The 22,600-nt window shown below is 45.6% G+C and overlaps 1 protein-coding gene across 2 annotated transcripts; it reads left to right on the top strand.

The window, feature by feature from the left end:
• Positions 1-4,045: 4,045 nt before the first annotated feature.
• Positions 4,046-16,869, top strand: TBC1D24 (TBC1 domain family member 24; the record flags this gene model as incomplete). Of its 2 annotated transcripts, none has more annotated exons than XM_079542672.1 (6): positions 4,046-5,004; positions 10,709-10,867; positions 11,621-11,684; positions 13,598-13,693; positions 14,326-14,560; positions 16,715-16,869. In XM_079542672.1, 6 exons carry the CDS (start codon positions 4,046-4,048, stop codon positions 16,867-16,869), a joined length of 1,668 nt encoding a protein of 555 aa, XP_079398798.1. The 2 variants fall into 2 exon arrangements, with proteins under 2 accessions (XP_079398798.1, XP_079398797.1); XM_079542671.1 differs by having other exon boundaries at positions 10,673-10,867.
• Between the last annotated feature and the right edge of the window lie 5,731 nt (positions 16,870-22,600).

Here is a 22,600-nt window from a genome sequence, read left to right as displayed (position 1 = left end):
GGTAGGAAAGACTTAGCCTGCTGGTTGCTTTTTCTCAGCAGCATTACTAGCTTGCTGCATCGCTTTGTTCTTTGGTGTATAAAGTGAAAACCTCAGGTGTGATTCAGCGTTGTCCAGGGATGGCAGAGCACGTTATAGAAAGCATGCTGATGTATTTATTGTCTGTATCTATGTGTGTATGTGCAGTACATAGCAAAAGGTGCTGGGAAAACAGTCTTCATTAAAACCAGTGTAGCAGTGCATGGTTAAATATTATTGCCAGAGTTTACTTTCTTGTTATGTGGCCAGAACGCCGTGTCAGGGCAGAGTATCCTGGTTATCATCTGTCATCGGAGTTTCAGAAGGCAGAACTGCAAGACTGCTGAAATAGAGAACACGAGTTTCCTGATCTTATGCCCTTTTCCCTGTAATATCTGTTTTGAGGAACCTTCCTGTTTATTAAATTCATGTCAAACAGCGTCACCTCAGCTTTCAAGCAGAGTTGAACTCTATTTTTTACAAGTTTGGAATACGACTGTTTCACTGCTGTAGATATGTGCAGGGCTGAAAGAAACGCGTGTATGTTGGATTAGTCGTAATTCACGTGCTTCAGTTTGCTAATTCCTGCAGTTTGGAAAGCAAAAACTGATGATCTTAGTGAAACTGGAGGTGGGGTTGGTTCGGTTTGTGATTGAAATATACTGAAGTGCCGCTTGGAAAACGTACAAAGTTCTTTGGCAGTGAAATTCGAGTTGTCCATGTGTTAACTTTAGTAAAAGTGCAACCTGATATTCTCTTTAACGAAGGGAAGTCATAATTCACAAGATCACAGAATGGCTTGGCTTGGGAGGGACCTTAAAGGTCGTCCACTTCCAAGTCCAAACCTTTTCTGTACTGAATGATGTATTTTGAACTGATTTCATTTTTTTTTCTTTGCTGGCAGTATCTGACTTCTGATTGCCTCACTTCATTGCTCAATATTTTATACAGCTTCATTTTTCAGACGTCCTCTGAAAGTAGCCCACGTAACAACAGGAAAAAGAGGGGAATGGAATGAAAATGTGGCTGGGCTGGCAAGCCAAATGTTTCCTGACAGTGCAGTCACTGACTTGAAATTAAGCCAGCTCCAGTTCCATGGCCAGTGCTCAGTTTTGAATGATGATGATGATTTGTTTGCTTCACTGTTCTAAACCGAACTTGGAAAAGTCCTTTGTCTGTACTGCAGCCATTTTTGGTGTATTTTCAGTAAGCACTTCTGCTTCCCTCTTGTTCTTGCTGGTGGAGCTGACAGCTCCATTAGAGGTCCATAGATTCAGCAACATGAGAATTGCGTGGCAGTTGCTGATAGAAAAGTTTGTTCTTTTCTGTGCTGATTCCTGCTTGGAGAAGTCAGTCTAATTAGAAAGGAGAGCAGGGACTTTCCCTTCAAGAGGTGCCTGCAGCTCTTAAGCTTTGCCAGGTTTTTTTTGCTGATGTTTTGAATCTCCTTGTTCTGCTCTGAGGTGCTTCAAAGTATCCCAGTTCTCTGCAGCCCAGTGCTGAGCCCTTCTGTTATCCGCAGGTGGTGTTAGAGGACACTCCTGCAATATGTTGCTAACTTCCCCGAAGTTACTTTAGCAAGTAGAAGAGAGGTTTTGTTGCGCTGTGGATGTATCAGTCTCAGGGGGAGACCTTTGGGGACCTTGGACCAGGTCTCTTGGACCATGTATTTGTGCATGTATCATTCTGAAATGTTTTCTTGTAGTTGTCTTGTCCCCTTCCCTGTATGTGACAGCTAAGTAGAGTGGAGGATGAAAGAAGATTGGAAAGGAATGGGAGGAGGACACCGCAAAGGCTGGCTAGAACTTTTCTGAAGTTTCAGGCTCTTCTCTGGCAAGTAAATGCTCCCAGTTGGAGGCCTGCTGCTTGTAGCTGTTGGCACAGTGTCAGGAGCTATGCACCATTACACTGTAGCACTCTGATTCTGTTGGCTTTGCTTGCGGTTAAGAGCTGCTTTAGTGACCTTGACAAAGCCTGTTTGCTTTGCTGTTTTGTTTGTTTGTTTGTTTTAATTTAGGTCTTTAAAAAGCATGAACTGACAGACCTGCATAAATAGCCAGCAGATTTATCCCAGCAAAGTGTGTGTAAGAGTGAAAGCTCTGATCACAGCTTCTGTCAATCTCATTTCTGACCCCGAGCTGCTGACCTCAGTGACTTGCTGAGGAGCTCGTCACATTAATTAGTTTCTGGAATGGGCAGAAACTTCCAGAGGGGAAGGTGTTTGTTTGATGCAAGCTCTAAATATGCCTATGACTTTGAGTGATAGAAAATGAGGAAAAAGAACAGCCCAGGTGTCACCCTGACTGTCTTATGCATTGACTCAGAGAGGTTTTACTTAACACTTTCTGGTATAAGTACAAAGGGCTCCCAAGGGCTGATGGCAGAAAGGGGAGACAGACAGTGCTTCCAAACACTGTTGACACCCTGCTTGCAGAAGTGAATGAGGGAATACACATTGCCTCTTCAAGAATTAACTTTAAATAAGTGTACAACAAGAAGAAATAGTGAGCATTTCTCTATTGCTCTTACATTTTGTGATGTTAGAGATTTTATAAAAGCAGATCCTTTTTGGATAACCTGAAAGATATTTCCACCCTCAGCTGTTTGTGAAGGGCTCCTGTGTGCTGCTGACAACCTTCTGAACTGGAAGTTAAATTTGGGAGTTTCAGCATGGAGGTCTAAAAATCCCAAATTAGTATTTGAGTTCAGATCACTTTAATGCAGCCGTTGTACAAAAGGCCATGCATTGGTCAAGTTCCGTGCATTGGCTAGTCTGTTGACACATCAGTTATAAAAGAATTTTCAGAAGCATTTCAGTAACTGGTTTTGTTACTTCACCCTTTTTGCATAATATCACTGGTGCACAGGTCAGTTTTGTAGGCCTGTTGCATTTCATGGGGCTTATTTGCCTTTGCAGAGTCTGCAGCATCAGTGCAGGTGTGCTCCCCAGCTTCAGCCTGGCGCCGATGAGGGCGTTCCTGCTGTCACTAAAATGTATTACTGCATCTCCACTTCTATTTTTGCACTAACTGATTAAACATAATTCAAGTATGGCCATTAGTGGTTGCGGTCACCCTGGCTGTGGGGACCCAGGTAAACTTCAGAGCAGGAGTCAACTAGCAGATCATGTCAACGTGTGGTCTGAACGGGAGCAGGAAGATCAGGCATCAGCTTCATGGTTTGAGTTTTCTAACGGTGATAGCAGGCCCTCTAGAGGGTGATTTGCTCACTGACATTTGTACGAGATCAGAACCAGATGTCCAGTGCAGAGCTTAAGGGGTTTAAGAGGTGGTTTCATGAAGCTATTCTAAGCTGATGTGAGCCTGTATTGCCATTAAAAGGATGGTTCTGCCTTGCAGTCATCTTTGCACTGGCACGCTGATGTTGAGCTGGCTGCACATCTTGCTTGTCCACTGCAAATGGAAAGCTGTACCAGATCAACAGACCGATCTTGGTGACCGTGTGGCTGCACGAGAGCCAGTGCCAATGTGGAGAAGCAACTGTGGGAGTACATGGTTGTGTCTAGCAGGAGTTCAGCATCTCTTTTCACTAGCTGCAGAGTATTGGAGCAGTTTAAGCTGCTCATGAAATTGCCTACTTTTAGTATAAATAGTGGTTACTTCCCCCAGCAACTTAGGAATAGAGACTGCAAATAGAACAAACTTTGCAGTGTGTATTTCTGAGCGGAATGCTCAGAATATTCTCACTCTTAAGTGAGAAGTTACTGCAAAAGCCCATGCCTCTGCTTGGGGCTGCAGTCAGGAAGCTCTCTTTATGTGCAGATGTGCTCAGAATCCATCAATGAGTTATTGATGAGTACTTAATGGGAATGGAAGTGAAGTTTAGCATAAAAATAATTTAAAAAAAAAAAAAGTGTGAGAGCAAGTGAAATGTATGCATGTGTTCCTGAAGAAAATGGGATGCCATCTCTTACTCAAACTTGCTTTTTATTATTGTTCTCAGGAAAAGCAGCAAGTCATTTAATGATCACTTCTCATAGCTTTTCTCCTATGCTTCCCTTGGAGCCATGGATGAATACAACCGCTTTGTGGACTGGGACAAAATGGATGTTACTGTCCAGAGCCAGGATGTAAAGGAGCTGACCTGCACCGAGTTCCAGGAGCTGAAGCAGCTGGCTCGGCAAGGCTACTGGGCCAAGAGCCATTCGCTGAGAGCCAAGGTGTACCACAAGCTGATCAGCAATATCCCGTGTCGGACTGTGACCCCAGATGCCAATGTTTACCGGGACATTGTGGTGAAGATAGTTGGAAAACGTAACAGCAGCTCCCTTCCACTGCCAGAGTTTGTGGACGACAGCCTCGTTCCCACGTACTGCTTGAATGCAGAAGGCATTGGGGCAGTTAGGAAGATTATACTGTGCATTGCAAATCAGTTCCCAGACATATCGTTCTGCCCCGCGCTGCCTTCTGTGATAGCTCTGCTTCTCCACTACAGCAGGGATGAGGCGGAGTGCTTTGAACAGGTCTGTCGCATCCTTGCTTGCAACGACCCGTCCAAGCGGCTCATCGATCAGACGTTCCTGGCCTTTGAGTCCTCCTGCATGACCTTTGGGGACCTGGTGAACAAGTACTGCCAGGCAGCACACAAGCTGATGGTGGCAGTGTCTGAGGACGTGCTGGAGGTGTACTCCGACTGGCAGCGGTGGCTCTTTGGAGAGCTGCCCATGGTTTACGTTGCTCGGGTCTTCGATGTGTTTCTGGTGGAGGGCTACAAAGTCCTCTATCGCGTTGCGTTGGCTATTCTGAAGTTTTTTCACAAAGTCAGGGCTGGGCAGCCCATGGAGTCTGACAGCGTGCAGCAGGATATCCGAGCTTTCGTGAGAGACATTGCGAAGTCGGTGTCTCCTGAGAGGCTTCTGGAAAAAGCCTTTGCCATCCGCCTGTTCTCACGGAAGGAGATCCAGCTGCTGCAGATGGCCAATGAGAAAGCTTTACAGCAGAAGGGCATCACAGTCAAACAGAAAAGGTAGGGGTCTCCCTGCAGGCGGTCCGAGTGAGCTCCTCAAACGTGAGATCCTGAGGTTTCCTCACTGATGAGTGGTCAGCCAGCCTTGGGTTGGCTGATGGGGAAGAAGGAGTGCTCTAGTGCTGCACACCCGGTATCTCTGCTGACTTTTCTGTGCACTTGATTAGAAAAAAAGTCAGCAGCCCCGAATTAAGTATTGTTGGGATTCTAGTGGGAAGTATGGTGTGTTTATAATTCTTTTTGGAGGTTCATGTTGATTGCAATTATTGCATCTCAAAAATGTCTTTCCCAGGCTGCTTTTTAAATGGGAAAGCATTTAAAGCTGGAAAAACAGCCAATAAATGATTGGCAAGAAAAGTACCCAAGCAAACATGACAATAATTAATTCTTAAATACGAGATTATTCATATAAAAGATCAGTTTCCCGGTGTCTGGTACCATATATTCCACTGTTCTTTTACTGTAAGTAGACAAATGCTATCTGAGGTGGAAATGTTTTGCTCACCTGCAGAGTTACTCTGGTAGATTAAGGGAGAAGTCATGCTTACAGGTTAGTTTTTAAAGCAGTTTGACTGCAAGCCTCTTGAAAATGAAGAGCAATACCATAAGTGACAGCAGAACTTCTTACACGTATAGTGTATGCGTGAAGCTCCCAGTCTTTTCCAAGGGTATATTTTTACAATTGTAGGTTAGTGTGCAGCTGGCTCATGCTTTACTTTGCTTGTCTCTTGGAGGACACTGTTCTGCCAGGCTGAAGGCCTCTAGCAACTGCGGGGTCACATTAGGCAGAGTTCTGATCATTAAGTTCAGGACCTGCGAAAAGAAGCACTGCCTCTTCCAATCTGGGAATGTCAGCTTTTCTTCACGTGCTGAAGTTCAGAAGAGCTGTAAATATCTTTCTGAGTGTGTTAGAATATTCTTCAGCAACAGAATGGAAGTTAAGCAGGAGCCCCTGTTGCACTGAATGTTGTATCATGGGAAGGCTTAGGTTGAAAGGGACCTTAAGGACCCTGCGTTGCCATCCATGAGATCAGGCTGCTCAGGGCCCCCTCCAGCTTGGCCTTGAACGGTGTTGTGGAGGTATTGCTCAGAACAGAGGTACCTTCCAAGCAACATTTAGTTGGTTGATATCCACGTAACTCCTGTAGAAACTGATTTACCAAACCGTGTTGCTAATAAATAACTTTTATCTTCTCTCAACTGCTTTCATAAACGTACCAGAGCTTCCCGTCATCCATTGGCTTGGTGCTGCTGTGAAGTAGGCTCAGTTTGGATCCTGCTCTCAGCAGATGTGGTTTCTGGAGAAGTGAGCTTTTCTCCAGTGCTCGATAGGATGTCAGTTTTCTCATCCAGATGCATATTTGGCCTGTGCAAAGAGATGATGGATTATTTTCCAATCCAATAACTGAGCAGGCGGCAAAAAGGGGAAAAAACAGACGGGAGAATGTAGAAAATATGTTAACAGAGCTTGTCTTTTTATTTTCCTCTTGCTTGGTGATTCAAATCAAACTGTACTTTTGTTTCTTTCCAGGCTCCTTACGTTCACTTTGTCAAGGCTATAGAAAATCACTGATCTTTTTCTGTCTTTTTTTGTCTTCTTCCTCATACGTTCTCCTTCTGTCAATTCCATACCCACTGCACCCCTCCTGTTTGCAGTGTTACATCTCCAAAAAGGTAGGTTCCAACACTTGGATCTCTGCACTCTGCTCGCTTCCTCTGTCTTTGCCTGGCTTTTGTTCTGAAGCTGTCACTATTGCTGATGCTGGGGCAAGAAAAGCAAGGCAGCAATCACAGCATCAGATTGCTGCATAACATCTGCATACGCTCTTACAAAGTTAGTTCAAAGCACCTGCACAGTTGTGAGATCTGGGGGTCGTGGGCACAGCTGCTCAGCACGGTGGTTTGCATGCAGTGGTGCGAATCTGTGTGCCCCAGGATGGAAAAGCTTGGTGCTAACGAGCAAATTGAAGTCATCACGATGCTGAAAGAAAAACTGTGGCACGTGTTCTGTTGGTTTTTGTTCGAGGGGTGTGGGGTTCTGTTGTGGGGTTTTGTTTTTGTTGGCCCTGTTGCTTTTTGTACCATTAGGTATTGCCCACATTCAGACCTGGCATGTGCTGTTGCAAATTTATGCAAGACATGCTGGATTTTTATTTTTTTTTCTTTGCAAGCTTTCTGCAGCTGATTGAAAAACTGTTGGCCTGAATCCTACTTGGCACACTCCTGAAAGTAACTTGTCTCGATTTATGCTATGTTATATTTATTTCTAAGCAGAAATACTTCTGTGTCAAGAAGGTCAGAGTTACTCAGCCGTCTAGCATTGATGGGTAATTAAGTCATTCATCCAGTCTTGGCCCAAAAAGCATTTCTCTAAGAACAAAAGCCAGTGATTGTAATGCCCGATAAGCAGAGAACTTGCAAAGAAGGAGAGAGCATTAAGTCCCACAGATGTGTGGCTCCAAATTAACGCCGCTGGGACAATCTTTGGCCTTGTTGCAGGTGCCCTGGGTTAACTTCAGTGAGAGATACATGCTAATATTTGTACTAACCTGTAAAATCAAAGTGGGACTAATTTCCATGTGCGTTCGTGTCTGGAAGAACACCTTGAGAGCAAACTCACCAGAGCATGTTTCATATACAGTATGTCGTGGATTTTGTCTCCTTTCAGTCCGAGTGCTTTTAATTCCAGCCAAGCAAACCTGCAAGGTCCACCTTTTATTTACTGTTGTTACAAGATTGTGAAAGCAGCAAAAAGCAGGAATCAATTTCTGCTGGGAAGCAGGGAGTTCAGAGCTGAGGGGCCGGGTGTGGATGAGAGCGGCGTAACAGACAGCCTGCAACACCAGATCGTGTTTCAGCCTTAAACACCTGCAGCTGACCATTAATGACTGAAAGGAAACCTATCGCTTCCACCAGGCCTTTACGCCCTTAAATTGTGCTACTTTCTAACCCAGTAGTATCTTGTGTCCTTTGGGATAAGAAGGTATCTTCCCAACACCCCAGCAGAGGACAGCACTAGGGGTGAGATCCCAGTTAACTTCAGTTCAGTTCTGGTGATGGTTTCATGGCACATCTCCATGCTCTGCCAGTCCACATCCAGTGTGCTTAGCTTTGTTTTCCACTGGATGACTTTGAAAGGCCTGTGGTGGCGATGGCAGCTAACTTCATTTTCAGCATCTGGCATCAAATGAAACCTCTCTGTTTAGCCAGTTTGTGTGCTGTTCATTTTCACTCCTGTACTGCTTGAAACGCGGCTGCCCAGCTGAAGCAGATGGTTTTCAGTACTAACAAATATTTTCTGAAGTTAACAGAAATGCTGCCAAAAAGGAGAGGAGGAATGAAGGTCAGGCACTTGCAACTCTAGTTGCAGTTTTCTGAAAGCCATCGGATTTATAAAGCAGTGCAGAATTTGGTTTGGAGGGGGCTGATGTCCAGGGGGACTGGTTTCAACACTGGATTACATTTCCAGTCTTAGGCACCTACGGCTGTGATTTATGATGGGGAAATAAGTCATTTCATACAGAATTCTGCAGCCAAGCAGTGACCCCAGTTTCACTCTCTGAATGGTGACATGAAATGTAAAATGATTCATGGTGATATTGAAGGGGCAGCCTGGAATAGTTTCATGGGGCTGATGGAATGCAAGGTGTGTTTTAGTGAACCAGAAGGCTCTGCTGGTAAAGATGATATCCAGCTACATGGGAAAGTGCTAGTCCATTTATCACAGGGTGGCCTGGGTTGCAAAGGAGCACAGTGCTCATCCAGCTCCAACCCCCTGCTGTGTGCAGGTCTCCAACCAGCAGCCCAGGCTGCCCAGAGCCACATCCAGCCTGGCCTCGAATGCCTGCAGGGCTGGGGCATCCACAGCCTCCTTGGGCAACCTGTGCCAGTGCCTCACCACCCTCTGGCTGAAAAACTTCCTCCTAATATCCAACCTCAACCTCCCCTGTCTCAGTTTAAAACCATTCCCCCTTGTCCTGTCGCTGTCAACCCATGTAAGCAGCCATTCCCCCATCATTGTGTTTTTCCTCTGGAAGTTCACTGTGATAAACCAGTTGACAGTGCTGAATGTTATTCTAATTCCTCAAATGTGGGAAAAGCCCTGCTTTTGAATGAGCTCAAACCAGGCCTTTGTTTGCCAGCTGTGTTCCATAGTTCCACCAAGCCTTGAGACCAAATGGGACCAGAAGGGCTGAGGCCTGCAGTAAGATCCTGGCAACGTGGGTTTGAATCTGGGCTTGCATCAGGCTAGCTGACCTCTCTGGGTCTCAGTGTGCTGTGATTAAAAGCAAAAATAAAATCCCAGGCAGAGTAATACTGTAAATTTTACAGCTCACTGATTGTTGGAGGCTGTTTAAGAAGGTGTCCAAATGAGTTTCTTGCTAACAAATAATGCAGGGCAACAGTGCAAGCCGTGACTTGGTTCATGTTGCTGAAGGAAGCAGTGGTGCTGGGTTGTTTTAAGTGACGTGAGGAGTCACCTGGCTAGAAATGCTGGCATTAAGGCAGCTGTGCTACATTTCAGTGAGCATTTCCCAGTTGTTCCTGGCAAGCTCTGCTCTAATGTGCAGTGCAAATGCTGATCTCTTTGTGCCACAGGCAAGGAAAAAAGATGTGTGATGTGTTTTAGGGACCAGCCCAGCTGTGCAGGTGTGTAGCGTTGAGGACTTCTGTGTTCTGTGAATGCAGGAGGAAGGAAATGCAAAACTATTAAAAAAAAAAATAAAATGCATGAAGCCCTGAATTGAGGGGCTGAACTCTTGCATGCAGAGCAAACTCCCCAAAACTTGTTGCAACTAATTGCCACTCGGTAACTTAATATCTTGTGTGAGTTCATCTGTCACTTCTCCCATGTTCTTGGCTGTCACATTTGCATTTTAAAAGTCTTTAACATCACTCATGAATTCAATAACCCTCATTTAATCCCCAGGCTCTAAGTTTGTGTGTTTATTTAATCTGAGAACCGAAGGCTGGTTGAGATGTTCCGCTCTTATTACTACTTTTAGTACTTTCAAGTGTTTGAAAGCCATGAGTCCGTTTTCGTAAAGGTACCAGCCCCTTTGTGGGGGATGGGGGTGGTTTCCAGTGCGAGTCCCTGGCATTCCTTCACTTCACCTGCTCAGATTTTGTCTGCATCTGCAGGGCTGGGAACTTCTTCACTTCTTAATTAAGTGAAATCATTCATAATGAAATGCTTCCAGTTGGAGGAACTTTGCAGAAGCTTCAAGTATTTGGCTTGGATTAGCATTGCTTAGCACGGTAGTGCTGATTCCTCTAAGATTTCTTTTTACAAATTCCCTAATTCCATAATATGGGCAGCAAAACAGAGGGGAAAAATGTTTTCTCTTTTTTTTTTTTTCTGGCTGTTTCTGCAGGTCTGTTGTTCTTTGCACTTCATTGCCAGCACTGGTAAGACCGTGCCTAGCTGCTAGCTGCCTCGCCATTATGCCCTCTGTATGCACAGGTGCAGGCCATAGCTGCCATGCTTCAGGTGTTCCAGTAAGGATGGCTTCATGTCACAGGCTATGTTGTACTGCTGTGTTTCACATTCTTCACTAAATCTAATCCCGTGGGCTAGAGCTTTGGGTACTGACACATCTGTAGAGTCGTTAGGCGTTCAGCCCTCTTCTTGTTGCTGTCCAGTGATCAGCCTGCTGGTTCTGTTCAGTCGTTGTCTCTCAATGTTCTGTACTGTGTTTCTCAGGCAGAATGTGCACTTGGCAGTCCACGCAGAGAACTTCAAGTCTGAAATTGTCAGTGTGAAAGAGATGCGGGATATCTGGTCGTGGATCCCGGAGCGCTTTGCGCTTTGCCAGCCCCTCTTGCTCTTCACCACCTTGGAACATGGCTGTAGTCTGAGCAGGTAATGACAGCTTTCCCTGCGCTTCTTTATGGGCGAAAAAGAGCAATTAATGAGCTGCTGACTGGATGGGTGTAGTCAAGCTGTCTGAAAAACAGTCAGAGGTGGAACATAAATGTGGCAGATTCCTCTTGGCTTCAGCATTTGATCAGGGCGTCTCATTTGCCAGAACGTGGAGAACCATTTTAATATGTCTGCAACCAATTGGAAAGTCAAACGTACATCAGAATGTTCTGCTCTGAGACTGGTTCGTTCTCCACTGGTTATAAATGATTTAAATTGGTGGCTGCTCTTCAGGCTCTTTTGAGGGATCAGTTTGAGTGTGATTATCAGAGGGAAGTAAGGGAAGTGAAAGCTGGTGGTTCCCTTACAGTTTCTTTCTGTCCGTGATTCTGATTGTTATTATTAAAGTGGGATAAAATAGACATGAGTTTTACTTGCTCTTGACACACGAGACTGTACAGCTCCTAGTAAGTACTTCCCCTCTGAAACTGAGATAGTGAGCTGTCCCAGAGCCATGAGGAAAAGTAAAAATGCATCATAATTATTTGGTATCAGACACACAGCACTGAAGCAGAGATAGTCATCTGCCCTCAGGATGCAACTTGCTTTCCATTGCCTTATGTAAAATGCTGCTGTGGCCATAGCTAGGCTTATTCTGAGGGAGCACAAAAAGCCCTGCAAAAAGCTGACGAGAGGAGAGCTGCAGTTGGCGATGGTTGTTGAGTGCTTATTTTTGTGTGCTTTGCACCTCAGGTTCTATTCTCACAGCGAGGGACACGAGCCTACTCTTGTTCTGATCAAGACCACAGCAAAAGAGGTGAGTGAGGTAAAAGGCGACTGAAGAAATTAGGTTTTGAGCAGTTGTGTTCTAATACAGCATTCCATGCAGCAGTTTTGAAGAAACTGAAGAAACAGGGAGCCTGGAATTGCTCCGGTGTTGGGATTTTCTGATTGTTTTTTAACAATTGCGTGCTTTAGTTTATTCCTCTTGTTGCTTATGGGACTTAGATGTTCGTGGGTAAGTCTTGTTAAGTAGGTTGTGGTCTGCTGTTCTTCGTGAGTAATGGGGGGTGATGGGCAGTAGCTACACACTGAGCTCTTGGACAGACTCTCTTAGTTACAGAATCAGAAGGAGATGCTGTGGAAATGTGTAAACTTGTGGTTCATAGAGGATATTTTCATTTTCTCCAGGACACAAAGAGAGCAAGTAGCAGAAATTGTATGGTAGGAATTATAGTGGACTAAATAATGTGAAAACAAACACATTAGTTTTATTGCATAGTTATTAAAAAAAGAAAAGCTTACAACAAGAAAGTTTCCCAGAGCCTCAGAAGGACTGCACATAAATACTGTGTGTGATGAGGGTCTGTTCTCTACCATGCGTGAATTGCAGAAGCTGTGTGTAATGTGGAGCTGTAGGTACAGCCCGTAGGTTTGTATTTCTGCTTGTTTCCCCAGAATGGCTGCCCCACGGAGCAAGCTCCTCACTGCTCTTTTTCACATCTAGCTAATGCCAGTGATGCAGGTTGTTTCATAGCTGTGTGTGTTTCTGGCAGTCCCAGACCTGTGCTACAAACCAATGGTTCATATGATGTCCGTTATATCTAAAGAGAAGCAGGAAAATAGAAAAGGCATTATTTTGCTTCTTGTCCTTTCCAGCTTGGTGAAGTGATGCTGTTTTGACAGTGCAGTTAGTTTCCTACCTCTCAAACAAAAAGAAGGCCCCCGTGGAAACAGGGAGAAGTGTGGGGTGTTGCTGTTTGGTTGGTTGTTGGGAATGTGTGTGTGCTTTTGGTGGGGGTCACATTCGTCCTTCATTCCAATGTTTATCCTTGTGTTTTGGGAAGAAGAAAGCTAACCTTCCCATTTTCTGACTCTGGTGAACTTTGGATGCATCCAATGACGTTCTGGGGTATTTACTTCATTCACGTGCTTTACCTGATTAACAAAACTGTTCTTCAGAGCTTTTGTCCTAGGAGCTCTGCTTGTAATGCTGGCAGAGTCCAAACAGCAAGTGAACAACTGTTTAACCATAGCTCTGAGAATGTGGTATATTGCTTTGCTGGTGTTCTTAGACCTTTGCTGTTTGTTTGGTTTGTCTCCCCTTGGTAGGAATGCTCGTTGCTGGTACTGAGAAACTCTTCTAGTGCAAATGGGGGAATCCACAGAAAAAATCAGACCTGTAAGGCTGTCCTGTTCTTATGGAAGCTACTGAGCTCCATGCTGTTTGAACAGGCTGCTCTAAATGTTGGAGCTAGTTTTAAAATCAGTCTAGCTGAGCCAGTTTTACCTATAGCTTGTTATGGGGAGGACTCAAGGCTGCTGTGTGCTAGCAGGGGAGGACAGTCAGCCAGAACTGCTTATACTGTGACTTTGGATGCTGAAAGGATGAAGTAATGTAAGGATTTACAAGTCTGGAGTCATTTGTGTTTTGGTCACTGAGGGTACATTGGAACGTTTCTCCTTTAAGGCCTCAGAGATGTAAAATAATTTATGAAACATTTCGTATTTGAAGGGTTCTCCCCAGCAGATTAAAGCAGTTTAAATCTATCTTTAGATATAAGTACTTGTGCTGCTTTAATCCACTGATGTAGAGCTTTTGGAAATCAAAGCTTCAGTTCTGGACTCTGCAGTGTTGCTCTCAGTTGTTGAAACACACTTTGTTCTTCCACCCAGCAGCCTGACCTTGCTGCTCACACCTTGCTGCTCACACCTTGCTGTTCCCACCAGGTCTGCGGTGCTTATCTGTCCACCGACTGGAGCGAGCGCAGGCGAGGTGGGAACAAGCTGAGTTTCTTTGGAACTGGGGAGTGCTTTGTGTTTAGGGTGAGTATGGTTTCACGGAATCACAGAATGGCCAGGGTTGGAAGGGACCTCAAGGATCGTGAATCTCCAACCCCCCTGCCACATGCAGGGCCACCAACTTCCACGTTTAATGCTAAACCAGGCTGCCCAGGGCCCCATCCAACCTGGCCTTGAACACCTCCAGGGATGGACGGGGCATCCACAACCTCTCTGGGCAGCTGTTCCAGTTTCCTTGCTCCTTGCCCTGCTGTAAGGCTGTGCTGTACTGGTGGGACTAACTCCCGCTTCCCTTCCAGTGGAAGAGGCTGCATTAATGTACTTTTGTTCTTAAAGCCTGCCGAGCACTTCAGGTTGGGTGGAGGAAATGTTACTTCTCAGTTCTGTGCTGAGCCTTTTTTGCCCGATGCTCAGAGCTCTTTTTCACAAGTGTTATTAAAGTAACTTAGGAACCACTGCGTTGTTTTTTTCAATCACTTAAAAAGCAAAGATATGAAGAAAAGAAACGATATCCAACCTAACAACAGTTTGGTCTGATCTTTACCCCTGGTGGTGTGGGTGGAATCCTGAGGGGCTCGAGTGTTGTTTTCCCTGCAGAGCTCTCAGCACTGTTACTGCTCACCAATAGAAAGTTCTGTTTCTCTTCACCTGCATAGCTGCAGCCAGAAGTGGAACGCTACGAGTGGGTGATCATCAAGCACCCGGAATTGGCTGCAAGTGGTTCTGAGCCAGAAAATCATGCCTCGCCAGCTTCCAACACCCTCTCCTTCAGAGGCTCCCCCTCAGACCCATCAGATCGCCTTTCTCCCTTCTTATCAGCTCGGCACTTCAACTTACCATCCAAAACAGCTTCCATGTTCATGGCTGGCAGCAGTGAATGCATCATTATAGGTAAGTCAGTGTGAGAATGTGAGCGTGTATTCCCCACCACCTCTCATCACTCCTATTAGATGAGAGAGTCCCATTTATTTACCACATGGGCATTTCAGTATTGTTGGTACTATTAGTATTACTGTTTGGAGAGAAAAGTTGCCAAAACATGATATTAACCAACAAAAGCTTTCTTTTGGCAACTTGCATAATGTGCATTTGTAAGTAAGATCCTTGATAGTAGCTTGTAGCTTTGAGCACAGCAACACCTTCGTCCTGCATAGTGATGAGAAGTAGCTCTCAAAGGGGAACTCGGCACTGAGGACTTTGACCCATAGAGTAGAATGTGAAAGACATTCCTTCTTCTGGAACTGTATCAGATCTGTGGTGATGCTTAGTAAAGTTGTCACCTCAGTGGTGGCAGATACAGAGCTGTAGCTGTCCTTCTTCCAGAAAGCTTCACTTGACGCACATTAGGAGTGCAACTAACCCCATGATTTAAACAATACCATCAAATGCCTGCTGATTTTCCACTTAACAGCACATGCACTAGTCAGCCATAAGTTGGGCTGCTTCACTATCAACTGGGCTTGTGAAGTGCATATGTAATTGAATTGGAAAGCACTGAAAATTACAGATCACAGGTATTTGAGAGATCTTAACTGTTCACCATCGGTAGTAATAAAAGAAATACAAGCTTGAGCAGTAGTGAAGTGAATGTTGCACATAATCCAGCTGTAGATGAGACTTTCTGCTCCTTTGATTCCTCAGATGGTTTTTGTAGCTTACACAGTTGCCCTATAGGCAGTTGGGAGGTCTTTCATTTTCCCAGCACGTTTGTCTCTAAATCTATTTTACCCTACTGCATCTCTGGCCATAAGCTCTGTGAGTATTGACCAAGTGACAGAGGTGATCAAAATGCAGTTTGCTTTGATGTGTTATTTGGTCATGATTAAGAATACCAGGCCAGTTCTGTTCCTCTCCTAGCTTTGATTTTGATTGCTAAGTTTCCTCAGCTTTTTCTTTACAGAGGGAAAATGTGCAGTTGGGATGGATTATCCAGCACTGAAAGACAGGCCTGAAGGCAGGAAGCTGAGTCAGTTTTCTTGTTCTTAAGGAATTGCATGGGTCTATTTTAAAAACCTTATTCTGATACTATCACTGAAAAGCAATGAATCTGAGCTTATTCAATTACACCTGAAGACAACAAGCAAACATCACTTAGGACATGGATGTCCAACTTTTTGGCTTGCCAGGGCCACACTGAGGGAAGAAAAATTGGTTTGGGCCACAGTTGCATCGTCGTCTATTAATTTTCTGAGTCTCCCTTTCTTTTTATTACCAACCACTGCTGGGTTCCATCAGTGGCTGTACCACATACATTGCCAAAGGATAAAGAAAATCACTTCAGTGTTTTTTTGTGGGTTTTTTTTTTTTTACTGCTCCATACAAATCAAGACGTTGGGTCGTGTCTTTTAATGGCACCACAGCAGCCACTGCTTCAGTGACGTGATGGTTGCTACCAATAATAAGACTGGCAGGTTGAGCCATACCTGTAGCATCGATGCCTTCACCTGTCGCCAAAGCACGGCACTGGAAATGAGCAGCTTCAGTCTCCAAATTTCTTCCAGCAGATTTTGCTGCTCCTCTGGTTTGCCCAGCTGCAGCCTGGGGAGGCAAACCAGCATTAGGAAGATCCGTGCTTTTTGTCAGGACAGATTACATCTGCCACGCTTTCCACACTTTGCCTCGTGAGCTCACATTGGTACGTGGTGTTGTGTGTTTGCTGTGGCAGATTCGCTGCTGCAAAACAAGCTTTTGTAGCAGTCTGTTTGAGTTTTAACTTTAAAAAGATGTTGAGGTAAGACTTGTCTTCATTTCTGCTGTTCTGGCCTTATGAAGAATTCCTTGACATTCATGGAATTTGGCAGCAGGTGTTGGCATATGCTGTCTTTTCAAACTGTGATCTTTGAAAACTGACATGATTTCCGTGCGAATTACGCGTAGTGACTGACTTGTCTGAACCAAAAAGTCCTCATCTGTTTGTTTTGTGTTGACCTCCCGCCCGTCGGACGTGCCTGATTTAGGGCTTCTGGTGTTTAAATCGGCTTCTATAACAGTTTCTCACCCTGAGACATGCAAAGACAGCTTTAACTCGGGGTTTTCTCTTCCCAGGAGGCGGTGATGGCCAGGCTCTTTACCTCGATGCAGACCTGAACCATGGGAGGACCAGCCACTGCAACACCTTCAACAATCAACCGCTGTGTTCTGAAAGCTTCCAGATCTCTGTCTTGGAGGTGTGGGGCTTCAGGGACACCATGAATGGCTGACATGACTATCGTTATTCAACTAGATTTCAGTTCTGGTAGGATTCCCAAGGCAAACTATAATGCAGGAGCCAAGTTAGAACATAATTCCCACTGGACTCAGTGTTCCTTTATAATTACTAAGCAGTGCACCTGGATGCAGGGCTTAGTTGTGTTTACTCTTATTTAAGGCAGGTGAAAGTGATGTACTCTTTTAGCTCCTTAGCTTGGAACCTCCAGAGACCCAGTGTGGCTGGCTTCAGGTGTTTGATAGTAGGCAAAATGAAAACAATGTTATTTCAATCAATCCTAAATGTGTACAGGTCTGTATCAGAGGACAATTCTGCAGTTCAGCACAATTCCTTGGAGGTGCTGATCTGGCTGAGGTGTACTGTAGAGCATCTGGCCCCAGCCACAAATATCAAATGTTCATTTATAGCAACGCTGGAGGCCTCGGATTTGACGTAAGGCAGTAGTTCACAGAGCCATTGCCCCAGTGTAAACAGATATTTTGCAGACAAGTCATGAGTACCACTGATGAACCATCAGTACTGTTTTAGGAGTCAACTATGAAGGAACTGTGATTGCTAGTTCCCCTTCTGAGTCCTTGATACATTCCAGTTGCATCTCTTTGTGGAGGCTGCCTCTGCAAAGGGCATCCAGACTGGACAGGGATATCTCAGAGGCTTGATTTTGTTTACATTCCTATTCCATATCAGTATAATAGCTCAGTCTGGCTCAAATTTCAGGCAGCAGAAAGCACAAGATTGTATGGAGTGCTTAGACTTCTTTGTGATTGAGTTGTTCACGGAAGCTGAACTGAAGCATTAGCAGTACGAATAACTGTGCAGTATCACTGAATGTGTAGGGAAATAGGCACTGGGGTGCAGAATGCACCCTCCTCAAGTAAATGGAGGGATGTGCAGGGAAATATTCTGTGCAGCATTACAAAGGGAGTGAAGAAGTTTCCCAGGAGAACTGTTGGTGACACTTGCTCCATATCACAAGGAAAGAAGAAAGCGCCGGTGGCTTTTTGGCTGTTTAATCCAACATCTGTGTTGGGGTGGGGAAAGCACGATTGCTACTTACACATGAAGTCCATAAAGGGTTAACATTAAAAATTTACAGTGATAAAATATCACTTGGGCTGGACAGGGTCAATCAGGTTGATAATGTTAGCTTGTACAGCTTGCTAGCAAAGAAAATACCTTGTGTCTTTGCTGCTTGCAAAGCGTATGAGCAAACTTGGCAAAAATGTGAGTTGCTTTTAAAAAGCCATTTTGAATATTTTTTTTTCAGAATAACTCCTTGGAATACTTGATTGCATATACGAATCCAAGGTGTCATCTTTTGCCCCGCAGATATTTTCCAATTACATCATTTCTCATACTGCATGTTCTTTTCATAGGTTTTCATAGCTTGATTGAACTGGAGGGGCTGGTATAGAATGGGAAGGATCCTGACAATCATATCTGGTTTTGATAAGCACTGCTCATGCCTTTTTTTCAAAGCTGGCAGTATCCTGTTGCACTAGGTAGCATCCCATCATCTTCCTGTGACAATTTAGCTTGAAAACATACTGCATTTAGTAGGATCTCTTAAGCAGAGGTGGGATTTCTTAACTTGGTCCATATCTCCTTTTTTGAGCTCATCTTTGAAGTGCCCATGCAGGAAAATGATAAGATTGATGTTCAGCTCTGTTAAGCTGTCAGAAATTCCCTAGAGCTGTGTGCTGGCAGGGTTTGTGGGACTTCAGAATTATTCTCAAAATAACAAATAGGTTTTTCTGTCCAGAATTGTTCCCACAGTCACTGGTGGTGACTTTTTGTCCCTTTCCATCCCCAGTGGATGCAACTGTGTCAGCAAGGCCTGAGTGCTGTACCACTTTGTAAGCCATATCTACAAAACCCCGTTCCTTTCCCTGCTCTGTTGTAGTACACAGAGATGGGGACATTTGAGCAAATAAAAGCAGCTTCTGGTCCCTCTGGTGGAGGTGCACAAGAGCCCTCTCTCGGGTAACTTCTCTGAATGGCCAACCAGTCTTTGGCATCCCCCCCAAGGACACGTGACACCAAGTGACAGCTTTGCAGCTGGGAGCACAGCTCTGCAGATCACAGCAGGCTGTGGGGGCCGTTTGGGGCAGGTAGGTGTGCTGGCAGGTGATTTTCCTTCTGTTTGTTACTCACATCAATCTTGAGGCACATATTGCAGCAGTGGTTTTAGTCTGTTGTTGCATTCTCCTCTTGCAGACATCCTGCAACGTAGTGTTGCCTTTGAATAGCCTAAATAAGTAAGAGGCTGCAGTAGTCTAAACAGATACGTTATACAAAGCTCTGTCGTCTTCACACATTCCTTTGGTTCAGTAAAAATTGTTTCTTTTCCAGTGCAAATCCTTGGGTAGTTGTCGTTAATAGTTGTGAGGCATTCTCGAGGAGCTGTATTGTGAGTTGATTTTTCTTTGCAGTAGCAGAGAGGCATTTTTTTTGTCCCTGTAGACAATGATTGTCACTGTCCATGAGTATATCAGCAGTCCAAGTGAGCCAACAGTTGATGTGTTAACGTGCAAAACCCTTCAGATAGGCTACGAACAAATGGCTTTCTAAGAAAATGGGTTCAGCAGGCACCTTCCCGGGGGGGTTGAAGCTATCTGAAGTTCCCCAGCTGCAAAGTGGTTTTGATTCCGTTGCAGATGACTCTGTGTGCCCTCCTGCTGCTTTCAGTGACAGCAGGGATACGGCTGTCACTGCAGGGACAGTTTGATGTGAAGATGCAGAGCTGAAGGCTGAGCATTGGCTGCCACAGTTCTTCGGGAGCCATTTGCTTTCCTGGGGTGCTGGTTTTGTTTTGTAATTCTCTACTGAAGGCAGAAAAGAGCAAAAATTCCTGACACTGGAAACTTGCATGTGTTTGTAAATGGCATCAAAGTTGTTTCCAGGCCACAGGAGCTGTTTCCAGCTGCTAGCCAGGCTGGACAGCCTTCTTCAGTAGATCCACAAGCTGCCATTCCTGCACTTGGACATGCTTTGTTTTCTGATGAAGGATGTTTAAGGCAGGAGGAAGGGAGGAAAACTTCGACTTCCTCCGTGTTGAGATAACTGAAGGCAAATTGAAGGGGCAGACAGTGCTGCTCTCTGAAGAGTTAAAGATTAATGCCAATAGGAAAGCTGTGTTTTGCCATGGGAGAAGTGGCATAACTTACGTATCAATCAGTTGCTATTTGTGTGTGTGCATTGAAGTTTTGTTCTTTCTCCTATGAAATATGTCCACCTTTTTGATGGGGAGTGAGCTGACCGTGCAGTCACTGTCACAAAGCTGATGCCACAGTGAGTGGGACCGAGAGCTCTCCTGCAGCCATGGCCCTGGAGGAGCTCAGCTGCTGCAGCCAACACCTGGAGCACAACTGTGGAGCAGATGGGAGGCCCAGGAACCCCCCTCACAGCCCAGGGTGCCCTCTGCCAGCACTGCTGCCGTGGGTATTGCACGGAACCATTCGGAGCTGAGATGAGCATGTTCTCGGGTGATGTGCTGCCAAATTGGTGTCCAGCTCTACTCTTGAAATTGCTGCCCTGTGTCGATGCTGTTTTTGTCACCGTGTAGAATCTTGGATTGTATTAAAAGGCATTGGACTGTGGAAGTGAGTGGCCTCATCCTTCAGCACAGCTGTCCCTGGGTTTGTCCTTCCTGTAGACCTCATAGCAAACGATCTGGTAAAACTGAGGAATAAACCATTGAATGTGTGTTCTTTCTCACCGCAGTGAGATGCTGCACTGACTCCTGCTGAGATCTGATGCCAAACTAACTGACAAATAACACGAGGCTGGAGAACTCTGCGATGAGCAGCCTTCCCTTGGCCAGGGCTGAGTGTTTTGCCCCAACCCTGTGTTGAAAACAGATCAGCCCAACCAGCAGTGCTGCTCACGTGCAAAGGATGCAGTACTGCCATTGAGCAGAGCAGGGTTCTGAGTGAGATGTCTGCCAGGCAGGAGGAAAAGAAACACAACATAGGGGCTTCCTGTGCGTTGTTTGTGGGTGCTTCCAAAAGCAAGGCTGTGGTCTGAGGTGATGCAATGTGAAAAGGTTTACTGAACTTGCAGAAACTATTCAGGCTGTTTCTGTGCCTGCTGTTCGCTGCAGGGAAAGCCCGTGGCCAGCAGAGGTTCCCCTTTGATTCATCATGGTTAGGAAAAGCCCTTCCTTCTCCCTCCATCACAAACAGAACCAATTTTACAGTCCCAAAATTGAGTAAACTCAGATCATCAGAGTACTTTTTTCTTATAATAGACATAAGGGTCGGGCAGAGGAGTAAGCAGGAGGCTTTCTACAGATGAACTCACTTTTAAAAATCACTTTTAAGCATTAAGCTCCATAACTCTCAATTTTACAACTGCGTTAGAGACCTTATGCCTACCAACAAGGTGCTGTGCAGCAGGACAGGACGGGTTGAGCAATGTGGGCTGCTGGCTCAGGACTTTGCATCTGCTTTGAAGTATGTGGCCGTGGACATGAGAGGAGAATGGAATGCTTGATTGCATCAAGCAGTGGGAGGGCTTGGTGGGGTGGGATTCATCTCTCCTGGGCCCCTTGGCTCTGCTGTCTGAGGCTGCTTTTCACTGTTGGCAAAACATGTGATGGTCTGATCAGTGAAACTGAGCCCATCCTTCAGCTGGGTGATGTCTGAGGGCGTTTGGCCTCTGTTCTGCTTGTACCTCTTGAGCAAATGCAGATAAGGCAGCAGTGACTATGCTGTCCCTGACCCCGCACGCGTGCCTTCCTGTTGCTGACTCAACTTTGGTTCTGTTTGTTGGTGATTCACCTCCCTCTTTATGGCTGAGGCATCCTCCCAGATCTGCGCCCTCCATCTGCCATTGACTGTTTTTTTTGGTGCTCTTGGAGCCCTTCTGATCCCTCACAGCCACCAGGAAAGGACTCAGCTTGGGAGAGCCCCATGGCAGAGGGGATCGAGCGCTTGGGCCGCGTCACCCTCCCAGCCCACAGGAGTTGGATTCTCTGTGCCACAAACAGAAGCCCAAAGCCTGACCTCTGCCTGTCCCTGCCTGTGTCTGTCTGTCCCCACGTGGCTCTGCCAGCCATGACTCGTGCTGTCCTGCTGGCCGTGGCTGGCGCAGGGCGTTTCTCTTCAAGTGCTTCTCATCATGCTGAAATCCTGCTTCCTTCCAGGCCCTCTGTGTTAACATGAAGACCCATATCTGCCTCCCCACATGGAGAAGCCCCTTGCTGTGCTACAGGGGTTGTTTCAGGCCCCTTTCCAGAACCAACACGTGGGCTCTGAGCATACCATGGGTTGATGGACTCTGGTGCTCTGACTGTCCACACATCACAGACCACAGTGCAGCCAGTTTGCTTGCTTGCTGTGAGTCTTGCAGAGCACCAACCTGTCCTCCCTTCAGGAGAGCTTTGGGGCTGAGACTTCAGAAATCCCTTCAGCATCCATTTGCTGGGCTGCGCAGGGCAGGATGTCCAGGCTGGCACTGTGTTCCTTGGGTTCCTGCATGCAGAACTGTGAGTGCCCCATAGAGCGGCTCCTGGGCAGCATCAGGGCTGCTCTACCTACCCAAGCAGCTATGCTGGCAGCTACGGGTTTTGCTGAAACAATGCCTGCAGGTTTCATTCTGGCTTTGACAGATTTCAGCAGTTCCAGGTGCTGACTTACACTGTACCTCTAAGAATCTGCCATATTTTATTTATTTTCTTTTACCAGCTGCCATGACCAATCACAGCTGATGCCATATCTCAA

Source organism: Tetrao urogallus (assembly GCF_951394365.1).
Source record: "Tetrao urogallus genome assembly, chromosome: 15".
In the NCBI taxonomy this organism is placed as follows: Eukaryota; Metazoa; Chordata; class Aves; order Galliformes; family Phasianidae; genus Tetrao; species Tetrao urogallus.
This window is presented reverse-complemented; position numbering and strand designations above follow the sequence as displayed.